This window comes from Ochlerotatus camptorhynchus, unplaced genomic scaffold (assembly GCF_037179485.1).
Source record: "Ochlerotatus camptorhynchus isolate MF236.1 unplaced genomic scaffold, CSIRO-AGI_Acam_v1.1 ptg000370l, whole genome shotgun sequence".
Lineage (NCBI taxonomy): Eukaryota > Metazoa > Arthropoda > Insecta > Diptera > Culicidae > Ochlerotatus > Ochlerotatus camptorhynchus.
The window spans coordinates 1,195,457-1,207,827 of NW_027040858.1; the positions used below are offsets into that span (position 1 = coordinate 1,195,457).

The 12,371-nt window shown below is 40.8% G+C and overlaps 1 protein-coding gene across 1 annotated transcript in view; it reads right to left on the reverse strand.

Annotated features, from left to right (window-relative positions):
* Window positions 1-12,371, reverse strand: part of LOC135710093 (vertebrate ancient opsin-like) — a 146,646-nt gene that overhangs the window by 74,163 nt on the left and 60,112 nt on the right. Inside the window, exon 2 of the mRNA XM_065232570.1 lies at window positions 8,356-9,138. Within this exon, the coding sequence (XP_065088642.1) occupies window positions 8,356-8,769 (414 nt within the window). The 5' untranslated portion in view covers window positions 8,770-9,138. The remainder of the gene's footprint in view (window positions 1-8,355; window positions 9,139-12,371) is intronic.

Genomic DNA, 12,371 nt, shown 5'->3' on the forward strand with positions numbered 1-12,371 from the left:
TTGGATTTATTTCTATGGATATGCACGTTTGGAAAGTATCATCACAAAGATTCTGCACTCGGTCTACAGCTTATGGGCGGGAAGCGTTGTGTTTGTTTTTGTGTTTTTTTTTTTTTTTTTATCTATTTATAGAGTCAATTCTTAGAAATTCGAAGCGAAAGACAAATCAAGCATTAAGCACAAGACCTTCAAGAAAACTAACAACACGAAGTCTGGAAATGGCAATGTTTTATTCAAAATGTCAAATATTTCAAGAATATCGGGTGAGACCAATCGGACTGAGCGCTCTTTCGGTCATCTGGAAGGGTTGTGCACGAGGAGCGATTTTAATCCCCCCAGTTTTGAAGACATTCCGGAGCGAGGATCCATTATCCAGAAACACAATACAACAAGCGAAGGAAGAAGTAATGAAGGTAAACAAGGAGTACATGGGAACGTCGAAAACTGTAAGTATACTCCGATCTATTCTAGTACTCTTGTATAAAACCTATTGTAAACCGGCTAGATCGTAGTCGTCGTCACCGGGAAGCATAGTCATGTGAAGATTGCCAGATCCGTGACCACTCATGATAAGGCACACAAGGCTCTCAACATTAAATACATTGCACGGGTTGGGTCGCGCAGAGGGTTGATTAGATGTAAATTGCTTTGAAACACCCGCATAAACGATAACCATAAGGAGTGCCTAACAACCTATTCGGGTTATCATCCCAGCAATATGTGGTACGGTGGCACGATTTGTAGTATCGTTCATGTATGGTGCTCCCCCACCCTTTATTAGGGTCGCTGACGCTCATTGCACGCTCTTTCGTTCTCCGGCTGATTGAATGGATGACGGAGTTTGACGTCACACTCCTTCAGACGTTTAGGCGGCGGGAGGGCGAGAGGGATAGTTGTTCAGTACACGGAGACAATTTTACAAATGTATTTCTAATAGGTAAATCACAGTTTAAAACTCACTAATAATCTCTTTCAATCTCTTTTAATTTCTTTTTCATTGACGGTGTGATGTAATCGATGCGCTCTGTGACGAGAGCGCAAACCAAACGAGGCCATTTTTCAACGATACGATAATAACTTATGCGCTTTTCACACAAAACCTACCCAACCCTTTCCTTTCTACAATCCCTGAGCAGCTGGTTTACCATAAGTATACCTCGCAGAACTTTTTTAACCCCCATGGGTAAAGATGCTGTGTTGCTCACTCCTCTCCCCTTCCCTGGTGTATTATGGATGGTGTGAATATTCACATCGGTGACATGGCCCCTGACCCCCTTGTACATCATAAAATGAAAATGAAAAAATGAAAATTTCCGCTACCTTTTAAATTTGTCAAGGTAGGTTGAGAGTCCATACGAGAGGCCTTACGAGGTTTTTGAGTGACGCTTGTTGTTCGCACGACACTTTAATCTTCAGGTTCCTTCGGACACACTTTAAAATAACGCGGCGGACTTCAATTTATAACACTACTTTATTGCGCGAACTGAATACATTTATTTTTACGGTACTGAAATACGTGTTGTACATGCGACGGTTTCACTATCAGCTGACCGACTACAGCTGCTGACGATCGAGAAGCGATCGGGATAAAAGGCCTGTTCGCACACTACTGTTATCTATCGATCGTTTCCTAAAGTGAAACAGACCGAGAGCCTACATGAAGATAACAAAGATAACAGTAGTGGCGAACTGTGTGGAACCCATTTGCCAATTAACCCTGTCCTGCTTGACCATAAGCCGGCCGCCTTGGAATCCTATCGATTTCAAACTATCCTACTCTTACTACTGTGTGTTTTCAAAATTCAATGTGTGGTGTGATGTAGTTACAATAGAATTCATTTTCATCTTATATACTACTGCTGGTGACTATCGAAAAGTTGACCCACATACGATAACTGCTGCTGGCCGTGATGACCTTGGCGTACATTCGAACTTCTGGATTCCACTGCTGTAACTGTCTATTGTTCGATCGGCTGCTGCCGTGCGATCCATTGCGTTGGATGTTTGATGTTGATTTGCCAGACCTCGGTAAACATGGAACGGATGTAGTATCGTGCAGTTTGGTTGGGTAAAATCGGAACAACATACCTGGCAGAAATATATCTGTTTCTGCATTGGTCAGATTGGCTCGACATTGGTGATCTATCCAGGTTTGATTTCGGATGCTCTGTTATGAATCTTCGATTATGCTTCTGACGGTGGTGATGTTTTCCTTCTAGGATTGGAACTATGCTTTCGTCCGATCGACGGTTCAACAGAAACGATGCCTTGGATTGTGGTTCCGTTAAACCGAAAACTAATATCAGGTGACTTGGGTCCCCGCTTACTTTCAGTGGTTTGGTACGTGTGGTTTCGGTGATAGATGTTGTAGCTGATGCGATACTGAAGTGATCCGTGCGGTGCGTGACGATGTTCACGGCCGATCCGCACGGTGCGTGCGATGTGATCTCTGAATAAAATAAAAGGGTGCTTTTTCAATTGAACTACTGAAAAACAAAATGATTTTCCTGAACGGAGGCCTTAAGGCCTCCGGTGGACGCCCGTGTGGTGTCGACCATCCCTCTGCGTACGGTTCGATTCGAGACGGCGTTCTGACATTCGACGATTGAGCTACGGTGACTGCGATGTTGGACACACATTGCTGAGAAGGTACAAGCAGGTTGGCCATACCCGTTGACGATCACAGCGTAGAACCAGGAGGATGAATTGCACACTTCTTCTTCGGGATTGCTGTCACTGTTTGGTCGTACCTCGAAATATCAAACGTGTTTGGGAGTGTGAATTTCAAATCGAGCTGAACATAAATTTGACGGTTAGCACCATTGCTAAACACCGTCTTGACTGGACCTCAACAACACTGGATGCACATGCAAATTCCACCACCGAAAACGACACATATTACCTCGAAATTGGACGCTAGACAACTCAAATTTGGCGAAAGAGTGTCGGGTGTTTTGGGTTGACCAAAAACACAGTGAGGTTTGACTGGAGAAAAATGAGCGATTACTTTTTAGAAATTTTAAATAATAGCATAATAAAGCATAACTTAACTGGGTGTGCGGAGGCCTCTCGACCTCCGCCGTTGGAGGAGTCCTAGTTCTTATCTTCTGACATAGTAAGATTGTCTCTGATTGGCAGTACACAGATCTTTGAGATCGCTCGCCTGTAACTGCCATCCTTGGTCCGGACGGTTGCAACTCGGATGTTTCCGTCAGATCTTGGGTGAACCTCTGTCACCCGTGCCAACTGCCACTTCAACGGTGGGAGATTCTCCTCCTTGAGAACAACCATAGTTCCAATTGCTATGTTGTTCCTCTGACGCGTCCATTTTGTCCTGTTGTGGAGATTTGACAAATACTGCTCCGACCATTTCTTCCACAGTTTCTGGGTATATGCTTGCACCATTTGCCAAGCTGACAGTCTGTTTTCGGGAATTGGTCAGAGATTGGGCTCTGGAATGGCCGTCAGAGGCCGCTGAATCAAGAAATGTCCTGGTGTAAGCGCTTGGAAGTCGTCTGGATCGTTGCTAATGCGTGTCAGCGGCATGCTTGGCATACACAGTTTTGGTCACGAACTGCTTATTGCTAATAACTTTGCACACAGTTGACGTAACATAGTTATTTTTAGCATTTGATAGAATAGAGTTTAAGCTTTTTATAGATACGTAAAAAACAGTAGATTTTAATTCTAGTAATAAACTGTATTTGTTTTTGCGTTGTAAAAATTAAGTGAGAAATGCTCGCTGCACATCTCGGACTTTAAGTGTAAATAATCATTGGTGTTGATTCAAATGTTAAAATTTATCTACTCTTTGCATATCTATAGTAAACTATCAATTACTATAAAGAAAAACAAATTTCAACTACTGAGTGAAAAGTTATTAACAAATGTGCAGTTGGTGTGTACAACTGTGTATGCCAAGCATGGTCAGCGGTCGGGAATTCAGGATTGCTTCCGTCCGAGCCAGCATGGTCTGCATCTGGTCGTATACCAGGCTGCGGGTGCCAATCGTTCGTTTGAACAGGATCTTGAATGATTTAACCGCTGATTCCCAAAGCCCTCCGAAGTTCGGTGATCGTGCCGGAATGAACCGAAGTTCGATTCTATCCTCTGCCGTATGTCGTAATACTGCTTCTTTGAACTGTTGGCTGTCGAACAACCGTGCGAGTTCATCCAATGAATTGGCGCCAACAAAGTTCTTCGCGTTATCAATCATGATGAGAGACGGTTTTCCACGACAAGATGTGAACCTCCTCAACGCAGCCAGGAACGCTTGAGTAGTGAGATCCGCTGATAGCTCCAGATGCACTGCCCTTGTGACCAAGCATACGAACACTGCCACAAATCACTTGATCGGATGCACTGGACGCTGAGGGTGGACTACGTAAAACGACCCGCAATAGTCGACACCAGCCTTCTGGAATGGGCAGCATTGCGTTATTCGCTCGGGAGGTAGGTCTGCCATTAATTGCTCCTGGATTTTAGGTTTCGCGCGAAAGCACTTGACGCATTCGTGGATGACTTGTCTAGTCAGTTTCCTGATGCTTGTAGGCCAGAACTGCTCTCGGACGCTGGAAACTACTTATTGCTGACCGGCATGAAAATGCTTCTGATGATAGTAAACTACAATTGCTCGTGCGAAGGGATGTCGATGATCCAGGATTGCTTCCATCTAGATAGGAGACGACGAAAGCCAGCAAATGAAGATGGTTGAGTCTGCCCAAAAGAAGCATTTGGCAGTAACGTTGATGCTGTTGACAATTTTCTCGTAGAGGTGCGCTAGAAGCAATGCGGACGATAGTTCCAGGCGAGGAGTCGATAATGATTTCTTATTTTTCTTAAAATAGACCGCTTCCTCGTGTTCCCGTTAAAGACCAAAGGTCTACTCTCACTCTCACTCTGCTCCATTTCCTCAGAGCTATCAAGCGATAGACCCCCGCCTTTATTTTTACCATTCATTGGGGTGACTTGAGATACCACCGCAACGGAATTTGCTATTAATTGTTTATATTTTCCACAAATTTCAAATACATGGATTGAAATTGGAAAGGAAACATTAAGAAAAGGAAGTTCAATCTTGTGGGTAAATTGCTCAAAGTGTTAATAAAAAATAAAAAAATAAAATAAAATATGTGCATAAAAAAAAACCAAATAAGATAATGAATAAGAATAAAAAATAATAATATGTTGGAAAGGAAATTCAACACTGCAGGGGGATTCTATAGAATGTATAGAAACGTCAAAGTGATTCGATGCTAGCGTTGCGACAAGTAGTTCGCGGAACTGTTAATATTCAAATCAACCGTTAAATTCGTAAACGAAGATGCACAATGAAGAGTTATTTCTGTTTGTCTGTGGTTCGGAGTCTACCTGCAGAGTCACACAGTTGGAAGAATTTACACTCAGTCGGCAATCTGTTTGTAGGTGAGGATGGCTATTTAGTTTCTGTGGTGCTCGCGCAAGTGAATGAATTTCCCCAAGCTTGAATGAGTTCAACTTATTTTCCCGATTAAATGGAACAAATATAATATAAGAAAAAAAAAACGGTTTTCTTGGATTGATGATAATTTTTTTTCCAATCAAAACGTGCCAGAAAAATAAAAATAATTGATCGGTAAGCTTCCCGTTAAATAACAATTTGTCCCGATAGTTACAGCTTATGAAACTTATATTTAACATTGTCAAACTTTGCACTGAAGAGCTGAATCATTTCAAGCTTATTACGAGTTATTTTTAAAATGTCTATGTACAGTTGATTTGTCTGGGTGAGTAAAATTGAAATCTGTATATAGGGTAACTGATGATGGTTGGACCTATTTAGACCGGTTTCACACGACGTCAACTTTCATGTCGTATTTTTTTTTTATGAATTCAACATATAACTATGAAAAATGCGTGATTAGGGGAAAGATCTACCTTTCTTGTTTCTAATAATAACATAAAAAGTTAAATATTGTGAACAAATGATTTTATAAAACGTTTTTATTCAGCAAAGAATTATGATGTTGGTTGGAACTATACTGATCATGGTTGGACCTAAAAAATGATGATGGTTGGACCTAGTTTTGCAAATGCTAGTTTAGTCAATATTTGTTCAAAAACTTTGTTTAGAGCTTATTGGTATCATGAAAAAACCCTTTTTATACAGCTTTTATGAATTTGCTATTTAAAAAAAAATCAAGAAATTTGAGTTTACCTTCATTTTTAAAAAAGTTCACTTTCCACGCATTAGCTATTTATCATGGCTCATTTTCTCGGAAATCATTGACCCGATTTGGAAAATTTTTAACGTCAAACTATAGGTATTGTGGTCCCATTGAAAGCAATCGAATGTTTTTGGAATTGGTCAACTGGTTCCGGAGATATGGCCGGAACAAGTTCCAGGGTATATGGAACATGGACCTAATTTTGACATGGAAGGAATAAAACCTATCATGCGACACTTCACATTACTTCCAATTTCGATAACAAGATCAATAACAAAATTGAGTGCCTTGGACCACATTGGCCACTTCCGGGCATGTTCTGGGTGCCCCCGGGGAATTTAGGGGCTTAAAATGACAGAATATCAGAACTTAATTCCGGTTTTATAGTTCTTTTTTCTCCTAGGAGTTTTTTTTTTCGGAAATAAGTTTTATTTAGCAATTTTTAGTTTGTTAACATTTTATTTCAAATTAATTCACACATAGAAGGTGTATGAGAAGTGCTTAATGTAAATTCATATTAACAGATTCTTTTGGCGCTTTCGTGGTAGTTTGGAAATCGGTGGTTACCCTTTCAGCCAATCTGACGATGGAATTCCTCCTTTAAATTTACGCCCAACTAGTGACGCAAGGTCTTTAGCAGCTTCCAAGATCTTTTTGGCCGTCTTGGCACAGCCAGAAGCAGCGCACATACAAACCCAATCCACTAGCTGGTTCTCCAAACAACACTCAACACTATTTCCCTTGCATATTTCTTGCCGTGGCTTCGCCCGTAATTTTTGCGTGAAGTGTCGTTTTCGGAATATTGTACCTTTTCTGTGCCTAATTCGCGGTAAGTGATTTATTTCTTACTAAAAGAACAATCTCTTGAAGATTTTCGACCGTATAACTCTTTTCTTTAGCCATTTTTTCAATCGAAGAAACTGATCACTTGGCCAAAACGAAATGGAATCCAAATCAGCTGCGCATGAAGGATGTAGACAAACCGAAGCGCACCTTAGGAAACACATAGGTCCAACCATGATCATATTTATCTATTTGAATTTCGTCAATTATTCGAACATTTTAGTGAAACCAATGGATAAATGACGTACTAACGTGTTGTTTACACCTTAAAGCAGTATTTTACTGCATGAAAATAAAAATAAATGTAAAAAACATTCCTTTGTATGTTTGAAAGTAAGGCATGATGACGAGCAAATGCGTGGAAAGTGAATTGTTTTGAAAACACATTGAAACCCAATTGTTTTGAAGTTTTTTCTATAAAACACCCAAGCAAATTGAAGAAAAAGAGTTTTTCATGATAGTAAAGTGATCTTTGAAAATAAAAAATTAGCGAAGATTGACTAAACTAGCGATTGAAAAAATAGGTCCAATCATCATCAGTTTTTGGATAGGTCCAACCAGAATCAATTACCCTAATTTGAACTCGGAAAAATCTAGAAAGCTCCTCGTTGGATTATTCTTAAATAGGTCATTCTTATAAAAGATAAAAAAAATGTATATTTTCAGATAGTGAATGATTCAGAAAATCTTTGTTACAACATTGTTCTACCACACACACCGTGAAAGAGTGGCCAACATTTTGATACAAAGTCTTTGAAAAACACCAAGCATTCTGCAGAAGACACCCACCCATCATGTTCATTGTCAAATGGATCAATCTTACCTCAGCAGTTAGTTGCGAAGGTCCTTCTGGGAAGATATGGTTCGGGATATAAATGCACATTAAACGTTTCCGTTTTTGAGGCATCCTACCCCAACCAAAATCTAGCATCATTTTTTTTTTAATTTAATACCGAAATAATTATGGTAATGCTACCACGTACCGCCTGCAAGTTAAGCAGACAATTATGGGAACGATTCTTCCATACAAAGGCAATCATTCCTTTTATGAACACAACTTTCCCAGAAAACATGCCGCACTCTCCTACTGGGTTATTATGTCCGTATTGGTTTTGCGCCACTGAAACCATACTTAATTATATCAGTGGCACGTGCCGAGTGACCACGAGCCTGCTGGGATTTTCTATCAACATAATTAGATCGGAGAGCGAGAAGCCCTAGCATTTTTTTTCTGAGAAATGCCAATTAATTGGTTTGGTGTGATATAAATCCGCACAAATACCACAGCCGGAAAAAGGGGTCTTACCTGAACATCCTTGCACATGAGTGCAATCACAAACAGGTTGAGAAAGAACCCGAAGAAGCCGATGAAAAAGAGCGTCACGGCCGCAGCAACGTACGCCCATGGTTCCATCAGCTCCGGTGGAGCCGGCACAGGTTCCCGCCCATAGCCCCCGACCAGTTCGGGAAAGCCCTCGGTTGCACCAGTAATGATAATAGCGCTGCTGGTTCCGCCACTGTTGCTACTGCTGCCACCGCCGCTGCCAACACTGCCACTATTGTTACCGTCCACCGAGATAGTGCCACTGGCAGCACTGATGGTCGTGGTGGTGACGGTTGTCGTTGTCGTCGTTGTTGTTGTCGTCGTCGGTTGCTGAGTCGAGAGGATGAGCAGACTACTGAAATTGGCCACATGGATGACGCTGATATCGGTCATCATTTCGGAAGACGACCACAGGATTTTCTCGGGCGGTGCTGATGATGGGACATTTTCCGAATTTTGCTTTGCTCTTGCTTCTGGGCCCGATGGTGGTCACATAGAGAGCCGGAAACAAGGGTGGGCGAGGGTGGTAAAGCGAAAAAGCGATTAGATTGGGCGGTTTCGGTGCGATGTAGCACGATTCGGTGGTTGCAATCAATGGGTTACGCTGTTTTTCGATGATTTATAATCACTTTCTGTGGCACCGGGTTAGGCAAACGGTGCGAAACTATACGATGATAAGTGGGTCGATTATCGATTTCCTTTGTTCTTACAAAGCTACATGGTCACTTTGGTGCAGGGATATTGGGCAACCGATGGGTTTTTGTTCTGCAAAGAGAGGGGGAAAAAATTACATTAGTGGTAAGTTGAATGATGTTCAGATGACATGGGGTTAGAGGAGTTTCATCGTTTATCAGTTGCTACCCGTGGATGGCAATTGGTCAATTCGACAGTGAGTATTTATAAGGGCCTAACTGCGATGATCGATTCTCGTCATCGATTTTCTCTTTAAATTGCTACAGCCAAGGAAAGCAATTTTCTGAAATTTGTTCAATGCAGTGCGGTAACAGGTCGTATTGGCATCAAAAGCAACAGTGCATCGAGAAATGGTAATCCAAGCGAGTTATTTACATAAGAGAAAATCGACGAAGCAAATTGATCATTGCAGTTAGTCCCTCTTACATGAAGAATTATACTATGGAACGGCGGGGCATAACCATTAGCAGAAAATCCCGGATATTATAATTCTAGATAGAGCTGGAATTAGGGCGTAACAGCTTTTGTAAACAATGACTTCTCTCGATGATTTCTCGAAAGTCGTGACTCTCCCTGGCAAATCGACATCACCTTCGAGTAGGGGAATACTTCTCCTACCCGATGGATGTGTTGCTTTGTGTGGGCCTGCATTGAATTCCAAGAAATCAATGAGAGAAGTCATTGTCTACAAAAGCTGTTACGCCCTAATTCAAGCTCTATCTAGAATTGAGGCGCGACATAGCAAGCCATTCCGTAGCATATTGCTCAAAGTAGGAGGGACTTGCTAATGCTCATCTAAAAACATAAATATAGGTACCACCTGATAATTTCAGTGTTTGGTACTGAAATCGGTGATTTGTGATATGGAAATCATTTTTTACCACCACAGAAACATCCCATTATTTTAGAAATAATGAATTAGCGGTGATAAAAAAACATAAAACCTTAAAAAAAAAGCAATAGCACAATTCACTTAAATTCTCTTTCAATTTCATCTCAGAGGTGTCTTAAAATTGTTCTTAAAAATTTCCCTAAAATCCTTTAGAAATTCGGTTCGCGATGCCCTCGCAAATTCCCCTAAAATTATTGTCAGAATTCCTTTAGAATTGTACCCTCGAAATTTGATCCCCTTTGTATTTTTTACGGATCCTGGAATCCTTTTCACAATCGATGAACTCACACAAGTGACTTGCCGTTAAAGTCTAAAATCCATAATGGCGGTAAGCTCAAACTCGGATTAACTTTTAATACCGTCTCTGTTTGGATGATCTGCAAAATGTTTGCTTAGAGTCGTGTTGATAACTCTGATGTCGACATCAAAGCAGCTGAAGCAAATATTTTCCCAATTTGTCATCGAAATTCGCTGGTTTTCCCGGGGTCTTCGAATTCACAGTTCACTGGTCAACCTGCTCATCCCACACCTGCCCGATATCATCCGATCGACTCTCCAGCAATGAGAGACAGAGCTTGTTGCAGAGGTGAGCCTCCTTCCACCCCATCACTGATTGTCATGTTGGTATCACTCATCACGCCCGGTCACAGCTCGCCACAATTCTAGCTCGTACCACTGGCGTTGATTTTGCAATTACTTGCTGCTGGTCCCATGCAAAAATGCCGTCCGTCGCGAAAATGAGTGAAGGCGCGATAGCAGCTCTGTTTTATAACATTGCAGGTTCAAGCAGAACGATGTTCCATCAAGTGGTACTCGATTATAGCGACTGGGTTGGGAAAACATTGTATTTAAAAAAATATATATATTTGTACATTTTTCAAAACTTTTGTTATGGAAAATTAGAAAAGAATTTATTTCAACAGATTCGTAAAGTTATTTCCTATCGATTGTTATATTTGGATTTCCATTTCCTCTATAAATGACAAACTTATAAGCGTACAAAACCTAACGCCTTTTCGTGATGGTCACAATTTTAGATTTTCGATTTACCCCCTGTACCTTCCCATAAGACGTAGTCTACGTCAAAAAAGAATGTAGAAGAAGTTTGAAGACCCTTCTGGGGAAGTCAGATAAAACATACAATGAAAGTCGTAAGACGACAGAAGGACTTCTTGAGGATGTCGCAGGGCATTTTTTCACTTCAGTTGGCAGTTTAGTAGTCGGAAGAAACATTCGAGGGATGTCCAAAATAAACCTTCCCAGGAAAAAAAAACTTGGAAAAAGTCGAAAGACACTTCGAGGACTTCTGGAGGATGTTGAAATTGTGGTACCTGAATAATGCATATTTTTCAGTTACCGAAGCAGCAATTCGCTAATGAATATGCAGTTCATATAACAAATCAGTTTAAAATACCTCTAAGCTACGTCCGGCACCATGTTTCATTTTGATGATGCAGTATTATGGCGGATAATTGAATCTCATTTGAGTTAGCAGACTTTCAATTTGTCCTTTATCTGTTCAATTAAAATCGATCATACTCCACGCTCTTCCAGATTTTCAACAAGTAGAAGTTTCCAGAATTGATCTCAAAGTAATCTGGCACACTAATGCTTCCTAGTGGCACGATTTATTGGGTTATGAGTACCTATTATCGACTTCGACAGTGTTCTCCAACATTATCATTCCTTTTACTTCAGTCAAGGGTCGGTAATAAAATCCCCAACGCTCCCCATCCAAAGCTTATCTACACCCCCTTCCACCGAATATCATCATACGCACATGTGTAACTTGAAAGTTTTAGATAGTAACTTGTGTAAAATACTGCGCTCAGCTTAGCTCCACCAAACGGTACTCGTTAGCTATGTTACACCACATAAAGAGCCACCCAGGTGGAAATTACGAGCGTCTGGCGTCTGAACATCACCAATTTGGGTTGTATCGCTCATCGACGTGAAAGTTTTGTAAACTTGTCGATGGCAGTTGCTGCCGATTGTGAACTCCTTTGATGGTGATCAGGGATGCCAGATGATTTGAGAAAAAGTCTTCAACAAGATTGAAACAATGTTTTCAAATGTCTTCACGGCCATTTTTTAATTAATTGATTCCCACAAAGAAAATTCCCAGAAATGGTGCTGTTTCCTTGGTTGGAAATCAAGAATTCACGTGGCCAAGCACAATTTTCTTTGAAAATTAATTGTTAATTTACAAATCAATAAAACAGTTCATTTCCATACATTTTACTAACAAACATACTATCAAGAGAGTAAACTACTTTGTCTCTCACACAATTCTCTCTCCTACGAGCTCAATCTCTCAACATGCCATGTAGTTTGATGACATACGATTTGTGGTTTCCCTTTCACAGACTTCAGAATAGAGCATCTGGTACTGAAAAATTTGTAGGTATTTCGA